Raw genomic sequence first — 17,747 nt, forward strand, 5'->3', positions numbered from 1 at the left:
ACTAAACAATGCACCATAATTATGGCAGGCAAGGTTCTTTGGGTAGATGCGATATCTTTTATTAGACCAACTGAGTAGTTGCCTTATGTCCTTAGATCCACCCATTGCCTGTGACAGATTTTTTTTACAGAACTCCCAGAGTGTTAAGGACCTCCCTTTGCCTCCAATTCCTTTCCTCATATTGTGCTGCTCCACCAGTTTTGGCCATTTATCTTCTCAGTGACAAGCCATATTCCAGCAGTCATGTGTCTTTCATATTTCCCGGGCGCTCTCTCCATCTGCTATGGGGCTCCAAATTCCAGCTGGAGGCAAAAAAATCTATTTTACACCACCAATTTACAGATTCATCTCCCTGAGGCAACATCCTGACCCCAAACTATTGGCCAGTTTGCTCCCTTGAAACAGCCTCATATTTAAAATGCCAGGGTAATTAGCCTGTCACCGGCTTTGGCAACTGGCATACTTACTTCCAGAGAAGCTTGTTATTACAGTAGATATTTTTTAATATATTTTGTGTTCCAGATCAAATCAGCCAAATCAGTTCCAGATCATATTGAATGGGCAGAACTCAGTCATTCCAAAAACCATACTGACTGAGCAGGCAGAACTCTTTCGTTTTAAATACCATGTATGGCGCCATAACCAGACAGCATCCTCCATCCCAGGCTTTCACCTGGGACTTCAGATACTCCCAAATCCACTGGCAGGCATCCTACGTGTAAGCCCAGGTCTACACTCGATCTGAGTCAAAAGGCCAGAAGCAATTATAGTGATGTTATTATAGTAGGTGCACAAGTTTAAAAATCCCCTTGCTTATGGTGGGAGGTAAAAGATCTCCTTGGCTAGTTGAGGCCCCATCTAGAAGTTCTTAGAAATTTAATATGGACCTTCAGTTCTTAGGATGCTCTTAGATATGATGATGATGAACATTTTAGAAAATCCTAAGAATGATAGCTTCTAAGAGGCAGGATGGTACCTAGAGGGATCTGACATGGCAGGGTTGCAAGTTCCTTCTTCTTCCATATACTAAAAGGATGTGGAAAATTGTATTTATAGAATATTGCCACACAAAGAGACTGCAACTGAATAGGGTCCAGAGACAAAACCCTAGTGGAAATCCCATCACTTTGCCCGTTGCAGCAGCTGAGGGGAGAGGATGGTTGTTGCTCATCTTTGCTTGTGCTTTTCTTCACATTCCTACCTGGTGATATTTGGAAGCCCGGCTACCTGAACGTATAAAGCAGGGATGCAAATGCATTCATTGGGAGCAAGCAAATGATCCTCCCAGAGGAGATTCAGTGCATCATACATACTATTTCACCTACTTCCCAGAGAGAAATCGCGCCTTTTTTTTCTGGATGTTTCTTCTGGTTCTGTTTGTTTTCTCTTTTTTTACAACCTGTGATACTCATGTGTCAACAAGGCAGTCTAATCTTTATTTGTTGCTACTGGAAACAATATAAGCAACGGTAGGAATGAAACCACAACAAATGTCTTTTATGTAAATTCATTCAATAAAATTCAACAAACAGATCATGAAAGGCACCGTTCTGATTCTTGCACCACGTACCTAGCCTTAGGTTAGAAGATTTTAAGGTTGTAAGAAGCCCTAAGCTCCCTTCTAGAAACCTGAGCTTTGCAATATTATAGCCCATATTCTCCAACATGGGTCCCTAAAGTGGGGTGCCCAAGTCTATACAGGGAGCTAGAAAAACGGGTTGGATTTTCATTGATACCGTATCACAAATATTAAAATCTGGTTTAGTCAAACTCCATATATCAGCTTACTGGACAGAGGGGCCCACCCTGCTGCTTACTGAGAGGGGATTAAGCACAGTACCTCTAAAAATCATCTGCCAAGTCTGAAACTTCTCGACCAGAGCACCTTCCCACTGACTCCGGTGAGAATAAATCGGTCCTACAGGCAGGGTGTTATTTTTGTCTGGCTACACAAGAATTCACGTTCCTGCCTCCAGCAATGGGACCGAACAGTCTAATGCATTTCCATGATCTGAGCTGACATTGAAAGAATTTTTTATCACTTCTAGTTCTTATTTTTTTCATACAAAGCCCTTTGTAGTGCTGGAAGGTGATGTATTTTATGCAGTAATTTCAGCAAGCCTATTTAAAAAGGCCTGTCTTTCATTATAGCTCCACAGCTGTATAATACAAGAATGCTTCCTTCAGGTGGCAGCACAACTGTAAGCATAATGACATTATATTTGCCCTGATGTATGAGAATTGCTCAGAACCATGAAGCAGCCAAGTTGGTTAAATCTTTGCAAACCTCAACTGCACCTGAGCCATCTTGCTGACTTCAGCTGGATTGTTGTGCTGATGTAAAGAAAGGCATTGTGTAGCCTTTACTTTGAGAAAAGAGACTAAAAAAACTAAGCAAAGCAACGGGACTGAGAAAATGGACGGTCTTGTATCTTCCCAAAGGGCTCAGTAGTATCTCTCAATCAGTATTGTTGCAAGCTGAGAACCTTATAGCTGTACAAATCATGGAAGACATGGGGTTTGTTTCCTAAAGCATATTTTTAGAGTGGATTATATGTTGCCACAACTCATTTCAAAGCAACACAGAATCCTGTTACAGTGCTGTGCATTCAATGGGAAACAACGGTTGAGGATCCTCCTGTCTGTGTCATTTGGAAATACAGAGCAGTTAAAAAAAAGTGTCATCTAGTTTTTGCAAGATTTGCTGAATGTATTCAGTTTAATCCTAAAGTTTTATTATGCAGAAATCAAAGTTCTGGGGAAAAGCATCATCAGTAGAAAGGATATGCATAATTAGACTATGGAGGAGGGAATGTGTCCATTCATCATCATAAGGGATTGGCCAGGTTTGCTTGTAGCCCATTAGAAGGATGAGTGCTACTAACACAAACTTATTGTGTTTCATGATATTTTGAGTTTTTCTTAAAGACCCAGCAGCAGAAACTTAGAAACTGCATAAGAACCCCATCTTTCATTTAAAAGGGAAAAAAAAAGTTTCTAGGCTTTAAGGCTGTGGAGATCAGGCCTTTTTTTCCTTTCACAGTAAGAAAGGGCCAGCATAGGACTAATGTGCTACTTAAATCCAATGTAAAACCTCAAAATAAGGATCAAGCGGGATATTGGATTAAGCGGGATTTCAAGCAAGATTTTATTGTTGTGACAGGGACCCTAATCATCTGCTCTACTATATGAGAGGCCACATAACCCTGCCCTGTAAATCCTCCATCAAGCCTCTAATGCTGTGTTTGAGCTAGAGCTGATATTTTAGAAAGGCACCCTTGATTTAAACACTTTTGGTGATTCAGAAGTCATCACATCCCTTGGTAAACTGCTTCCGGGATTAAAAGCCCATTTGCATGTTTCTAGCTTCATCTCTGAGCACGCCCTCCTCTGCTCATGAGAGAACGTCACCTTTGAAGCCACATCAAAGAGAACAGGGCTTCCATATCTAAGTGCAACACAATTTAATTTACTCATGGGCTATGCTGTTTATAACAGCATTTTCCAGGTACTCTGACTAAGCTTTGTGAATCACCCAAATCTAAATATTGATTTAGATATCCTGTTTGTTAATATTTTAAAGAAAAGCAAAAGCCAGGACACAGCTTCTTTGGTTTGGAAACAGGCGACATATATAACCCAGCTCAGAAAAACTGCAAACCCAGTATCTTCCATGATGGGTAGAGAAGTAAAGAAGGCTCTGGACTTGCAACCAATAATAACTGGCTGAGAGAAAAAGCTAATTTGAGGAGGGACTTACAAAGGAGAGGGGATGCCTGGTGGTTTATGATAGTTTACCTATCAACTTTGGTTCATCTGAAGCCCCTGCTACGCATTAAACATTACATATATTAAGCAATTGACTAGTTAGTTGCGCAATACATTACACACCAGCCACACATGCCAAGTAAGAAGGGCCACACATGCAAGGTAAGCGTCACACAATTATCTGGTTAAGCACGCTGTAAGTTTAGACAGGCCACACATGCAAAGTAACAAGTGACTGGTTAAGTGCATTATAAATGCAGACTGGCCACACATACAAGCATCATGCAACATAAACTGGTTAATCGTCAATACATTTAAATGGGCCACACGTGCAAAAAAAGACCAGCCACATGCACAAACTAGGACACAAGTAATCGGTTAAGCACACAATACATTTAGGTGGGCCACACGTGGAAAGTAAGACTGGCCGTACATGCAAAGTAAGCTTCACACAATTAACCAGTCAAGCACACAATAAATGTAGAGAGGCTACACGTGCAAAGCAAGACCAGCCACACTGGCAAAATAAGTATCATACAATTAACTGTTCAATACATTTCGAAAGGCCACACGCTCCAAGTCTCAAGCCACTAACTGGTCAAGGCCACAAGAAATTTAGATCAGCACAGGGGCAAAGTAAGTATCGCTCCATTAACCGACTAAGCATACCAAACATTTGCGCATGCCACACATGCAAAGGACAGGACAAGGAGCAATGGTCTCAAGTTGCAGCAAGGGAAGTTGAGGTTAGATATTAGGAGGAAATTTCTGACTGGGAGGGTAGTAAAACAGTGGAACAGGCTGCCTGGAGAGGTGGTGGATGCAAGACCCAGCTAGACAAAGCCTTGTCTAGGATGACCTAGCTGGGGATGATCCTGCTTTGAGCAGGGGCTTGGACTAGACAAAGTGTTGCCAACTCTTATGACTTTTGGCATTATTCTTAAAGTCTGTGCTTCGGGTACGCGAAAAACAGCTCTTTCTTTTATATATATCATTTTTCTTTATATATGTTTTCCAAGGCAACAAAAAACTTGGCTCTTTCTTGGATAGATCTAGCTGTATACAGCAGTCCTTGACTTATAACGTTTGGACGTGCGTAAGTTGACACCCTGCTGCAACTTGCCGAAGTCAGTTTCGCCTTTACGACGCCCACGCCACGCCAGCGAACAAGTTCGCTGCATCGCCCATCTCCCTGGAGAACATCTGTCCAAACTTCCTCGGACGCTTTATTTAAGAAAGCGGACAAGACTCCAGAAAAACCTGCAGCCGAGACTCCTGAGAAGACTCCAGCCGACAGCCCTTCAATAAATCCAACCAAGAGTCCTTCAAAAGGTCCAAAGTCACCTCAAAGAAGTCCTTCCAAATCAATATGTCTGCTATTTACAATATAAATACATCAATGTAGCTATACTGCTCATCTATAATTGACTGAGTACAAAATTCTGGGTTATTTTTGGTGAAAATAGGGTACTGGGCTTGGCTCAGGAATCGACCCCCCATATATAACATTGTTTCCTAGGGGAAAATTGGTTCCGAGTGACGACGTTTCGACTGAAGACGCGGCTGTTGGGAACCAATCGTGTCGTATGTTCGCGGATGCGGCCACTGGGAGCCAATCGCGTCGTACACCCGCGGACACGGCCACCGGGAGCCAATCGTGTCGTACGCCCGGGGATGCAGCCGCTGGGCACCAATCGCGTCGTACGCCCAACATTAAAACTAATTAACGTTAAATCTCTCATCCCAGAAATTAAACCTCTTATTCCAGAGGCCTACGTGCGATTCATAGCGATATAACGACGAAGGGCCGTTCGGCAAACGCTTCGCTGGAGGGTCAACGTGGCAACGACGCATAAACCATGAAGGTGACGACGACAAAAGATTATAACCGTTTAAAAATTAAATGGAATTGATCTTCCGTAGCGAAACATGGGTTCACCAATCGATCTATATCGATAGATAGATAGATAGATAGATAGATAGATAGATAGATAGATAGAGTGGAGAACCTGTGTTTCGCTGCAGAAGGTATCTATCGACACAGATGTATATAGATATAGATATACACGACAGGGCGATGTGGTTCAGGTCCCCGAAGCAGCGCGGCGTTGAAGAACAAGACCCCAAAACCGCGGCGCTGTAGATGCGACCTCCAACCCCCGTTTTGCATGATGTCCACGGCAGTGACAGCCGGCCCCAGGCCCAAAGGAGCCGACCAGCTCCACAGCGAGCCCCGGGCCGGGCCGGGCCGGGCCCGGGGAGCTGTTGCCCGCCCCGCGCGGGGGTGCAGGGAGGAGGGACCCGACACCCGGCACTTCTCCCGCCCCTGCACACCCGGAGGAGGAGGAGACCTCGTGGCTGCTGGGACCGCGCCTCATCCTCCCCCCGGCCCAAGCCTCCCCGTCCTACCGTGCCCGCCGCCCGCTGCCCGCTCAACGCAGCGCGAGGCTGCGAGGCGCCAACCAGGCCCGAGTTGCGCAAAGTCCGTACGGAGCGCTATGCCCGAACGCGAGATGCGGCGCGGGGCAGTGCGGGCGCTGCGCCAAGAGCGTAGGGGCAGCACGCCGGCTCGCTCGCTCCCTGCGGGTGCTTCGCAAGGAGCCAGGCGCTCCCTCCCTTCACAGATTTTAAGGAGCCTAAATCCCGTGCAGTAATTGAGCTGTCATGCCTTTAGCTCCCGCTACACCTCATGTCTACTGTGCAATGTACAGGTGCATGGCACGACACGTTTAGACCGGGCGCCTGAACACTGCCACTGCAAAAAGGACTCTCCAGCTATACAATAAGAGTAATAGAGTTAGTGCTTGAGAACTCGTACCTATAACCACAGCGAACTATAAAGTTAGTGCTTGAGAACGATAACTAACTATAACTATATCATGTTATAGTTTTGATTGTATAACGATATCATGTTATAGTTTTGATTGGACCTGCACAGCCAATTAGGTGAATTCCTAACTTGATTTTGGGTTTGGGTTATTACGAGTGTATTTACCCTCCTGTTTACAAATCAATCAAACATGCACGTACTCTCTTGCACACTGAAAAGCATTCATTGCAACTTTGAAACTGCCAAGCTTCCCTAATATTGTATGGGCATCCATTCATTGTACTAATGAATTTTATTAAACAACGGATATTTAGAAATGGACAATTTGCCACGGAAAAATAAAGCACTGGAATATTTTCTGCCCCACACCTGCAAGTCCCTTATAGCACACTCCAGTACAGACTTCCTTATCTTCTATGGGACCTGCTGTCCTTGTTTCTAGATCTGTGACTTTATATTTGGCTTTGCTAAAACTCATGTTGCCTAAATGGGCCCACCCTACCAAGCAGTCCAGATTGTGTAACTGTCTTCATGTTTCAAACATGTGATCATTTCAAAAGGCAATTTTGATCAGTCAGATAAATGATCTCGCCATGAATCTTTCTTGCTAACATCAGAGCACTTGAGCTTTACTTGTACAGCTATAGGGAGCAAAAGGATTTTAAGTCTGAATGGTCAGATATTCCTTAAAAGTGATATTTATGTTAGATTTTAAAATTCACAGTTTGTGCCACGTTGGGTAGTTATCCAACTCATCCAGTCAACTAACAGAAAGCATGTGAATGACTCTGGTTTACGTAATTACCCAATATGACACAAACTGCAAGTTGCAGATGAGCACAATAAACTGGGTATCATCTGTAGCTCAAGAAATATTCCTTGAAGAAGTCAGTAAATACATTTTAGAACTTAAAGATCTGTTTGTAGAAAATTTGAAAGCGGGGGGGAAAACACATTACTTTCTGCAACTTATTTGTTTCATTTGATTTATAGTTGCGCAGGATGCTAAAGCTATGGTATGAGCAAGCAAGAGCTCTCTCAGTCGGCTGGAAGGATTGTTGTGACTGAGTTTTATCTGATGTTATATATAGGAATGTTATAACAATATAAATGTTAAAATGTGGCTGTGTTGTAATAAAAGAAAATCCACATAGTTATGGTGCGCGTGAAGTTCTATCAAGAAAACAAAGCTCCTATATTCAGCTGTGCTTGAGAGGTCTGGTTTTAGATGGTTACAGAAGATGTCATGTTGTGTTATCCTACAGTAAGTCCTGTGCCGATGGCTTTGGTCAGGTACAAATGCAATCTGTGAAAGCCAGCAAACACTGTTCGTATGAACCAGACCACTGCAGTCTAGAGAGGGAAATATTTTTGTGCGATTATTAGCTTTAGGAATAGAGATCCCAGATCCAATTGTTGTAGATGAAAGTTAGTGGGTGTGAAATGGATAGTTACTGAGACTGAGCATGAAAGCATGATTTATTACAACAGAGAAAGGACTGCACTGTGAAATATCCAAATCCAGAGCGGAAACTCATTGATCATTCCCAGGAATGAAACCAGTTGTCTTAATCAATTCATTAGAACAAAGTGCCAAACCTTTAATTGAAATGAATGGCATTTTGTGGATTTACCATTGAAAGATCTAGCCCAAAGGCGTTTGCAGTGTTTGATTTCATCTGGTGAGATTCGAAGAACAGATGCTGCAGTGACTGAGGATGCTCCAGCCTCCAGAAGTAGTTAAGAATAGAGCAGATGGGGAAGGAATGAAGAGTGGAGAAAGAAGTAAGGTAGTGGCTGTAGAGAGGAATGGAAAGAGGGGTAGGAGGGAGAGGATATAAGAAAGAGGAGAGAAGAAGGAAAAGAAGAGAGATGAGTGAAAGTGAAGAGATGAAGGGGTCGAGGTAGAGAACTGATGGTGGGGATAGGAGCAGGAGGAATTTGAATTCATAGGCTCGCAATTCTGTGGCTTACACAAATTACTTATACATCACTGTCAAGTCTTACCATATCCTTAGACCCTTTTGATGGGTTCCTAGCTTCATAAAACAGTTAGAAGATATTTATTCTGTATGTAATTTACACCTTATTATTACCACCTCAATGCTTCTCTCATTAACAACCTCTCTATCAGGCTAAAGTCTGTTGCCTAATCACTATGCTAATTCAGAAGCCATATAGATGGGACAAGCAAGGAGTTCTTAGGCATTCTAATTAGGAAGTGCTGAACTTTTCCTGGAAGGACAAGAATTGATAAAACATATGCAGGAGAATCCCTTTATCATATATAGTGTGAAGAGATTAAATGATTCTATATGTTCCCTATAAACTTATTCACTGTTGCAAAGGTTCATTTTCATATTGGGGCTTATCTCTCTGTTAAATGGAAATCATCAGCTGTTATAAAATGAGTCTGATTTCTAGGACCCACTACAACTCTCATTGAAATTAGTGGAAAGACTCCCATTGATTTCAGTGGGCTTTCAACAAGCTTATTTGGCAGTCTTTTCAAGGACTGGCGAGATATTGTAACCAAACTACTTCCTTACTCCAGAGTCAGACTTGAAGTGGACTGACAGGCCAGCGGTAGGAAAGGTTGCGTTGTCATTGCCTATGAACACGTTCTATAGATTGATCCAGAATGTCATTCTTTATGATTATGAGCTAGATACCATTCAGTCTCCCATCACTCTCAGTGCACTCCTCTGAGTAGGCTAAAATATATCTATCCAAGTATCCAGTCCATCTCTGAACTGTGCAGGTAGACCACGTCTGTGTGCTTGTAGCCCATACAGTACATTTCCTCACCTTTATTACATGCTGTCCTAACACCACATTGCTGGATACTCTATCAGCCTTGTGAAGGCAAGGGAAGTCTGGTAAGCCAGACTTTATTTCCCTGGGAGATATTACCTGATGGTACATGTCTGGCATGATCCACAGCTGCCCACACCTGTCCTTTCTGTGGTGAGAGGGAGGCCCTGACACTTGTCCACCTCTAGTTCTGCAGGTGGTAGTCCTTCTTTCTGGCACCAGCCAACATGGCCATGCACTTGTCCAGGAAGAGGAAGCTCTACATGAAGATCTATGTGACTCTAGGGCCCACTCATGATCCCATGTATAGTTCCTCTGGGTGGTGTCCCATGAGTCTACATACTCTTTCACAGAGAGTAGGTGCTACCTAGAGTTTTCTTTTCAGTGTCCCAAACTTCATTTGAAACCTCGTACTCCTATTCTTGTTTTCCCATTTCTTGTTCCCCATGTTTAGGTGACTCCTGGCTCTGTGATCATTCCCATTAGATGAGGCAGACATTTCCTCTTAGAGGGATCTGCTCACCCTTCCAGGATTTTAAATAGGATATTGCTGTTCGCGACCACCAAATTCATAGGTACGAAAAATTCTACGGCTAACTTTTGTGAGAACAGGCAAATTGCCCTGCTATATACAATATTGGGAGCTTGTATTTTGTAAAGACTTTATATTCTGAGTAAAAATAATGATTTGTTTCTTAACTCTAAGAATAGTCCTTGCAAGAATGCAGCCTTTACAAGGTCAATATCTACTCAAGAGAGCAAGACTGTCTATGTTCATCAACTTAAGTTTCAGTTCTTATCAGTATTTTGACTTGAACAAATACAAATATTTAACCATGGGTCTGATGGAAAGCCTGCTGAAATCAGTAGCAGTTGTTCGAAAGAAAACACAACTGGTTAGTGAAATATTTAGTTTCCTCAATTTCACACTGATCAATAGTTTTAGCTGGGCTATATTTTCTTATCAGAACACTTATCATTAACTCCAGACCAAGCAAGTCCTCTCAGCTTTAATCACCGATTCTAGTTCACTGTTTCCTTCAAGTGCTTTCTCAGCTACAGTTCCTGTCAGTAGGGGAGCTCTGAAATGTTTTGACAGCTAATGTCAGTGTAAAACTCAATGAGACACAAAAGTCAAAGAGCAATTAATGTTATTACACTTTAATGGGCATATTGCACAAAGAAATACCATGAGGTATTTTTTAGTGATTAACAAGTCCCTTCTCTTTTATCTCTGTGAAGCTAACTGTGGATAGCTCAGGGAGAAATGTCATATTCTAGGCTTCCTGTGAAGAGGGCAAGAACACAGAAAAGGGAAAGAGAGGCAATGCGTGAGAATAACCAGAGAGAGAACTTCATATTGTGGTTATTGTTCAAGTGAGTGAATCAGTTGTTAAAGAACACAGGAGTGTTCATGAACTAGAAGGAGCCTCTTATGTTGTAACCACGTCTTTTGAGAAGATTGCATGTCGAGGGGTTTCAACTTTTTTAACAAGCAGCAGATCCTTTCAGCTTGAAAACAACCGTTCCAATCCAGTCCAATTCCTTTGTGGTTGATTGCTTTTTGGTGAGTTATATGAAAAAATGTTGGTTTCAATCTGGTTAGACATCCAGCTCACAAAAGCCACTATTTGGAACCTTTCTCAGAAGATGACCAAAGAGTAAAAGGGCAGGCAGATGAAATCACCTTCTCTACCCCAGAGGCAGAAATTGTACCTAACAAGATGTGTTTAGTTAAAAACCAGGCTCAGCTTGTGCATCAAAAGCATAGCGTTTCTGGCTGGTTTGGGCTTTGTACTAAGGCAAACAATACACACAAGCTAAGGAGAGGCTCAACAAACACAGTGGCAGCCGTTGGCTAGGTTTGCCCAGGATGCCAGCTGGCTAATATTGCAGGTAATAAACATTCTGAATTATTGGTCAAAAAGCAATGTGAACTTGAACAAACACAGAGCAATACAACAAAACCAGCACGTGGGTATAAATCTTAAGGAAAAGCTTTACTCCTTTTTTCCTCACATATAAAAATATTAAATACAAATATACAGATAATAACATTAAGCAATACTGTGTTGTTGTTATTTGTTACCCCTTCCTGAACTACAAAACTTTAGCCAGCGGTTTGGAATTTACTACAAGAGCAATGGTTCCCAAAGTTTCTATTTTCTTATGGCTGCCCAACATTTTCCATTTGGACAGCTGCAGCTAATACCAGTCCACTGCATATGCCAGTCCTTTCAGGCAATAGAAGTGATGTGGCTCTCTTTCTTGTGGCACAAAGAGAGTGAATCTCCGTTGCAGCTGCAGTTGAAGCTAGGGTTACAGCAAAGAATCAAACACATGATCAGCCCTAAAATAAGCACAAAGCAGAGAACCCATTTCACCAGCCCACCATACATAAAGGGAAGAACGATTATAATAAGGATCACCACAAGCAGCAAAAGCAGCACAAGTCTCTGGATAGCCAATCTGTTGCTACTAGCAATATGTTCATCGGCATGGAGAGCGCCATGGCTAGACTGGGTCCCACTGGTGTTGTCCAACTCTTTGGGAGAGAGCTGCATCTCGGTGTTCGTATCAGGGCTTTCCAAATGACTTAGAATGTCTTCTTTATCATGGAGGGTGCAGATAAGCCCTCCAAATACCACCGTGACTTTTCGGCACAGAGGGCAAGTAATTATCCAGGTGCTGTCCTCACTCCTAACAATGAGCTTGAGGCATACTGCACAGAAGGCATGCTGGCAAGCCAGGAGCTTGGGTACCCGGTAAATATTGTACCTATTGCAGCAGATTAGACAGTCCATGTCTGCAATCGATGCTTTGGATGAACGCCGATAGTCTTCATTTGACACTAAGCGTTTAGAGGTGTCCGGAGTATCCATTGCTGTGGCTGGAGGTTTAATAGAGCCTGGACAGTCCATTTCTGCTGCTGGTGATTCAGTGGCATGTGGACTGTCCAGTTTTGTGTCTGACGGTGAAAAGGATCCTAGTCCTTCCATTTCAGCAGCATGTTCTTCAGTGGGTGCCAGTTTGCCCACTTCTGCAAGCGTGGGTCCAAGAGAGTTTGATTCGGTTTCAAAGTGTAGCTTGTCAGTTGGTCCCTCCATGGAGACAGCTCTTGATGCAATTTTGCTTTGCTCAGTTAAAGAGTTTGCTGATTCTCTGGCTCCTTTTATATGGTGCTTTATTCCTGTTACAGATGTGATTGATTGGTGACAGTTGACTTAAGCACATTGTACTCTGTGACAGTACTGACGTTTTTTGGAGACGAGTTACTGATTAACGCAGATCTTTAACAACTAAGATAGTTTATAATGCTCGATAACATCAGTGAGCAATCCATCCCAGAAGCAGCTCTTATGGCCTTAGCAAATTGAAACTACAAGTCCAGCTCTGGTAGTCAGACTGGGATAACAGCACTATCATTATCACAACGTTAGCACATAGTTTGAGGACAGCTTCAGCTAATCCCCAAATATGACTGTGCTGGAACAAGACAGAGATGAAGGATTTTTGTGTTGACTGACGGCATTGTTAGTGACAACAGACATGGAGGTTTTGAGGACAAAGCCTGAGACTGGAAGTCAAGAGAATTAGGTGCTAATTCCACCTCTTACAGTAACAGGCTGTGTGGCCATAGCAAGTTGCTTGGCTTCTCTATACCTCAGTTTCTCCATCTGCAAAATCGAGGTAAAGACCACCTATTAAACATACCTCTCTAAAGGTCTCTGAGGCCCTCAGATGAATGCTATCATACAAATGAAAAGTGTTATGGTTAGGACATATGTCATCAGAGGCAAAGTATCTTTTTCACCCTCTGTGTGTTCATAAAGCTACAAGGCAGAATCCCCTCCCTCCACTTATGAAAACAATTGCATTTGCACAGCAGTGCATCATAGCCAACTACGAGCTCTCTGGGAAGAGACTGCTGCTTCTTTGGCGTTGCTCACCTAATGAAAAACTCAGGACATGAATACATGAACAAGTTACCCTGCGATAAAGGAAGGGAGTGAAATCTGCAGTGTGTTAGCTGTTCTGTGATAACTGCCCATATATATGTTCTTATCCTATGGTAAGGGAAAGCCGATCCCTGATAGCTGAGCCCTCAATGAAGGTTATCTTTAATTTTTGGTGAGGTAACAGCTGGCACACCAGCAGTTGTGGTTGGAGTAGCTGGTGCACTGTAAATTCCTACCCTGGATTAGCTTGGGTAACTGGTTCAGATGCCCATACTCTCTGTGTACAACTATAGCTCAGCATAAAGAATGAGATTCATTACTGAGCCACAGTGAAAAATACTCAAAGTTGATTTCCTATCGATTTACATGGGCTCCATCATTCTAAAACTGGAACACCTCTATAGTATTTAACAATTTTCCTGGTACTATCCATGGGAGGCAAGGAAATCTTTTGAAGTTCTCCTTTTTACAGATGGGGAAAACAATGCACAGGGAGATGGAATGACTGACCTAGGGTCATACAAGGAGTCTAGCATAACTTGGAAATAAGCCCACTAACTGACTCCTTGATCCACATCTTAACCAAGAGACCATCCTCCCTCTTTCTTGGGGGTCAGCAGAAACAGCTCATGTACTCACAAGTATATCCTTCTCTTGGGCTATTGATGCAGCTCTCCCCATACATAAATCCCTTGAACTGAAACATTCTTCCTCTGAAATTCTTTCTGCATGCTTTTGGTAAAATACAGAAAACTCAGGAAGAAGCTGGGAAAAGTGAGGAAGGAAGGGAAGGTTCAGTAACCCTGGGAGACCAAATGAGGTCAGAATTACATATAGAAAACACACTGTACAGAGCCTGTATCCTTATGTGCACCCAAATCTTCTGACTGCCCCAGCTACTGTGTTCCAACACCTCCCTCCTACAGAGAAGCTGTAGGGAGCAAAGAGGAACAACTGAAACTGGAATGGGGTAAGACAGTTTCTGGCAGGGAGCCAAGGCAGGCGAGTGAGGGTGAGTTGAGGTTGGTGTCCTTTGCTGAGGAAGAGTAGAAGGAGTTTTCCTGTAAGCTGGTAGGCTACAGAATTGCATCAGGGGGGATCCTTCTCTGCTTCTGTGGTCAAAGGGTTCAGTAATTCTCATTTGCACGTAAAAGTAGAGGCTTGTTTCTCCACCTGTGTAAGCCAGGAGCAACTCCATTGAGTTGGAGGAGCGATTTTCTTGTAGAGCTGGTTTCTGAATCTGCATGGTCTCAGAGAACAGAGGAAATAAGTCCTCTGAGTCACAGTGAAAAACACCAGACTCCCGACATCTGCCAGGAACTGGGGACAGAAAAGTGATATAGAAAAGAAACTACATCCCACTACTGGGACATTTTAATACACCAAGGTCATCCAGAGGCAAGCAGCCTGCCAAACTTGGATTATCTTTTAGCTCACTGTTCCCAGTTGGGTTTGCAGGGAGAAACAAAGAAATCAAGTGCAAGCTCAGAGCTGTGATTATTTAAAAAACAGAAACTCTGAAGTGGGGTGGGTTGCCCATCCATGTCCTGTTTTGAAACACTTGCTGGGAAAAAAAGAAACCCTACCCAAAAGCCTTCTTCCCAAGCAAATCCAGCATGCCAAGTACTCTTCTCTTATCATTTGTTAGCTTTTGGCAGTGTGTGATTTACTATACTGTTCCCTCAGCTTTCCAGTGCTATGTAGTGCCTATATATCTTGGTGGCAAAAACCCACCTTTCCTATAAAACCTTGGGTAAATTAATTAATGCTATAGTAAGTGGGTGCCTGTTTCTGATTCACTAATATTCCTTTTCCACTGAATACACTCTAAAACAGAAAAACTAGTGAGTTCTCCATGCTCCACACCTCCATTCTGGTGCAGGCTCCAGGTATGGGCAGGGGAGGTACAAGACTCCTTAAGCTCTCCGAAGGGCTACATCCTGACTCCTGGTGTACAAGTAGGCACAGCATGTCCACTAACTCCCCACTCCAGGACTAACTAGCTGGCAGTGGACTGGAAGCGTGAAGCATTGGTTTTACTTCCCGAGCACATCAACTAGTACAGCTGAGATGGAAGAGGGGCTTCATACTTCACTGATGACACAGACCAGCAGCAAGTTACAACTTCCTGGAACAAGACAGAAGCAGGGAGGACATTACGATTCAGAAGGGATGTCTCTGAGGAGCAATGCTTCCATCAGGGGTGCAGTGCTACCCCTGGCTCATGGCTATACCTAATGTACTAATTCCAATGTGCCGGATCCCAAAAAGCACCTCGTCTTGTTTGTTATTATGACTGGGCTATAAAAGCCCAGCAGTTTGTTATACTGACAGGGAAGAAAAGAGTGCTGATGATAGAAATCAGAACAGAAATAAGGCCACAAGCTGTCGGACTCTTATTAGACGTGACCTTGTAACAGATATTCACAAACTTTTCTTTGACCTGCTAAATAGGAGCTGAAAATCCATAAAGACACATCACAAGTGGCAACCTTATCTTGCTGCTATTCCTGCACTGCGCTGGGAATAGAAGACTGCACTTTTGTGGTGCAAATGCTAGCTCATTTCAAGGGAATTCTTAATCCCCCCACTTCAATTGGCTCTTCCCAACTTCCTGAGTATTTTCTTAGGGTCCATTAGACAACTCCAACTTCTGTTAGACAAAGAGAACCAGAAATCAATCAGGTGCAGACTCAGTTGGAAGGCATCAGTCCAGAAAATATCAGACAACTGCTAAAGTCCACATAGTTCTAATATGAAAACAAGGCAATAAATAAAGTACAGAGTTCAAGGGTGATAAATAGATGGAATGACTGAATTATTAATTTGGGAACAGCACTGACTTGCACAAGTTGTGGGCAGCCAGATGCTGTTTGAATCGGTTGCCTCCAGGTTTGAAGGCAGCAGAAGAGCTGATTGCTATGGTTTCTGATCACGCTTGGTTGGGATAGCAAGCAGATGATAGATGAAGGTCCCTCCTTTATATATTATACCTCTGTACTTCTACATACATGCAGGTGGGGAGACACACACATGCTCTCTGTCTACAGCTCTTCCCACCTTTTATAACCCAAAGACCATATCAATACCATTTTGCTACCATAGGAGGAAGCCTGGAATACAGGTCGTGAACTACCAATCCTTCTTTGGCACCAGTCTAAAATGTTGCACCCTGAACAGGCCACGTAGCCTTGTTTAAGGCAGAGCTATTGGTAACGTTAGTGGTCTAGCGAGTAGTGGCCTCTGAGTGGCCAAAGGATTATGCTTTCAAATCCCATATCACTATTCTCAATAGTGTGCACCATTATACATAACAACATCAAACCCTGCAGTAGCCTTAATATAATCTGTACTATAATGGGGCTATTCGACAGATTTCTATCATATGTCTTTGCAATATAATGCTTGGTGTCCAGGATTAGGAGTCAGAGGGATTAGGAACTAAAGTGCAGTGTCAGAAAGTCTGTCTACTGGATAAGAAAATGGTCAATCCATTTTCAACTATGAAAAGCATAAAGGAATCAGAAACACTAAGCCTGCCACTTAATTATTCCTGAGATAGAAAAAGCAAAAAGGGGAAAAGAAACAAAGCAGAAAGGAGAAAGAAGGGGACAGAAGAATCAGTCAGATATCTGGGGATCTGACCTTCATGCCGCTGAAAACAATCGTTCCTTTGACTTCAGCAGAGTCCCATGGAGAACATGGAGTTAAGCAGAGGATTATTTGCAGAGAAGAAGAGTAGTTAATGGGCCAAATACAGAGGAAGGAGGAGAAAGAGCTAGAAAAGAAGGGGGAAGCAAGCAAGTATGAAAAGAGATGCAGCTGAAGTGCTTGATATGAAAGAAAGTCCCTCCAGAACTAAACAGAAAAAATAGCAATATTTTTTGTGGCCTCCCCAGCCAATGCATTTTGGGGACTGGACTCAGACAGATTCAGCCGCCTGTTCTGTTCTTGTGTTTTTCTCATCTCCCTGCGTGCAGCACTAAAGGCTGCACAGCAGCCATAAATGTTTCCTGGGGAATTCTGCTGAGAATGGCACAGCATGGTAGGGAAGACCTGTCTATCAAAATTGTACCTTTATCGCCCACAGTTCTTAACACGGATTATAAAAGCTCTGGGCACACAATAAGGAAAGATTGATAGATTCTCTGCTCTGTGGTTTGAATGACTGTACGGTTCAAGGTAACCTGTGGAGAGTTTGATGTCAAACTGCAGAAAGCCTTTTTTATCAAACCCCCTTCCTAGAGGAGGTGGCTTCCTGGAGTGATATCTTTCTGGGGAAACAAAAGACAGCCATCCACCGTGACCTTTGGGATTCTTGCCCAGTTCCTCATTATGGGAGGAGGTTTTTGCACATGGATGGCGCTTATGGAAAT

At 43.0% G+C, this 17,747-nt stretch overlaps 2 protein-coding genes across 2 annotated transcripts in view; both read right to left on the reverse strand.

Moving 5' to 3' along the window:
• Window positions 1-6,272, reverse strand: part of TMCO4 (transmembrane and coiled-coil domains 4) — a 70,746-nt gene extending 64,474 nt beyond the window's left edge. Inside the window, exon 1 of the mRNA XM_006275455.4 lies at window positions 6,178-6,272. The gene's annotated coding sequence lies outside the window, so the exon portion shown is untranslated. The remainder of the gene's footprint in view (window positions 1-6,177) is intronic.
• Window positions 6,273-11,649: 5,377 nt separating this feature from the next.
• Window positions 11,650-12,519, reverse strand: RNF186 (ring finger protein 186). Its single transcript, XM_059716718.1, has one exon. The coding sequence runs from the start codon at window positions 12,517-12,519 to the stop codon at window positions 11,650-11,652; it is 870 nt and encodes a 289-aa protein (XP_059572701.1).
• Window positions 12,520-17,747: the final 5,228 nt, after the last annotated feature.

Source organism: Alligator mississippiensis, chromosome 13 (genome assembly GCF_030867095.1).
Source record: "Alligator mississippiensis isolate rAllMis1 chromosome 13, rAllMis1, whole genome shotgun sequence".
In the NCBI taxonomy this organism is placed as follows: domain Eukaryota; kingdom Metazoa; phylum Chordata; order Crocodylia; family Alligatoridae; genus Alligator; species Alligator mississippiensis.

Bases quoted from the DNA above. Each gene is read 5' to 3' on its own strand.
- RNF186 (XM_059716718.1), bottom strand. From the start codon at position 12,519: ATGGAGGGACCAACTGACAAGCTACACTTTGAAACCGAATCAAACTCT.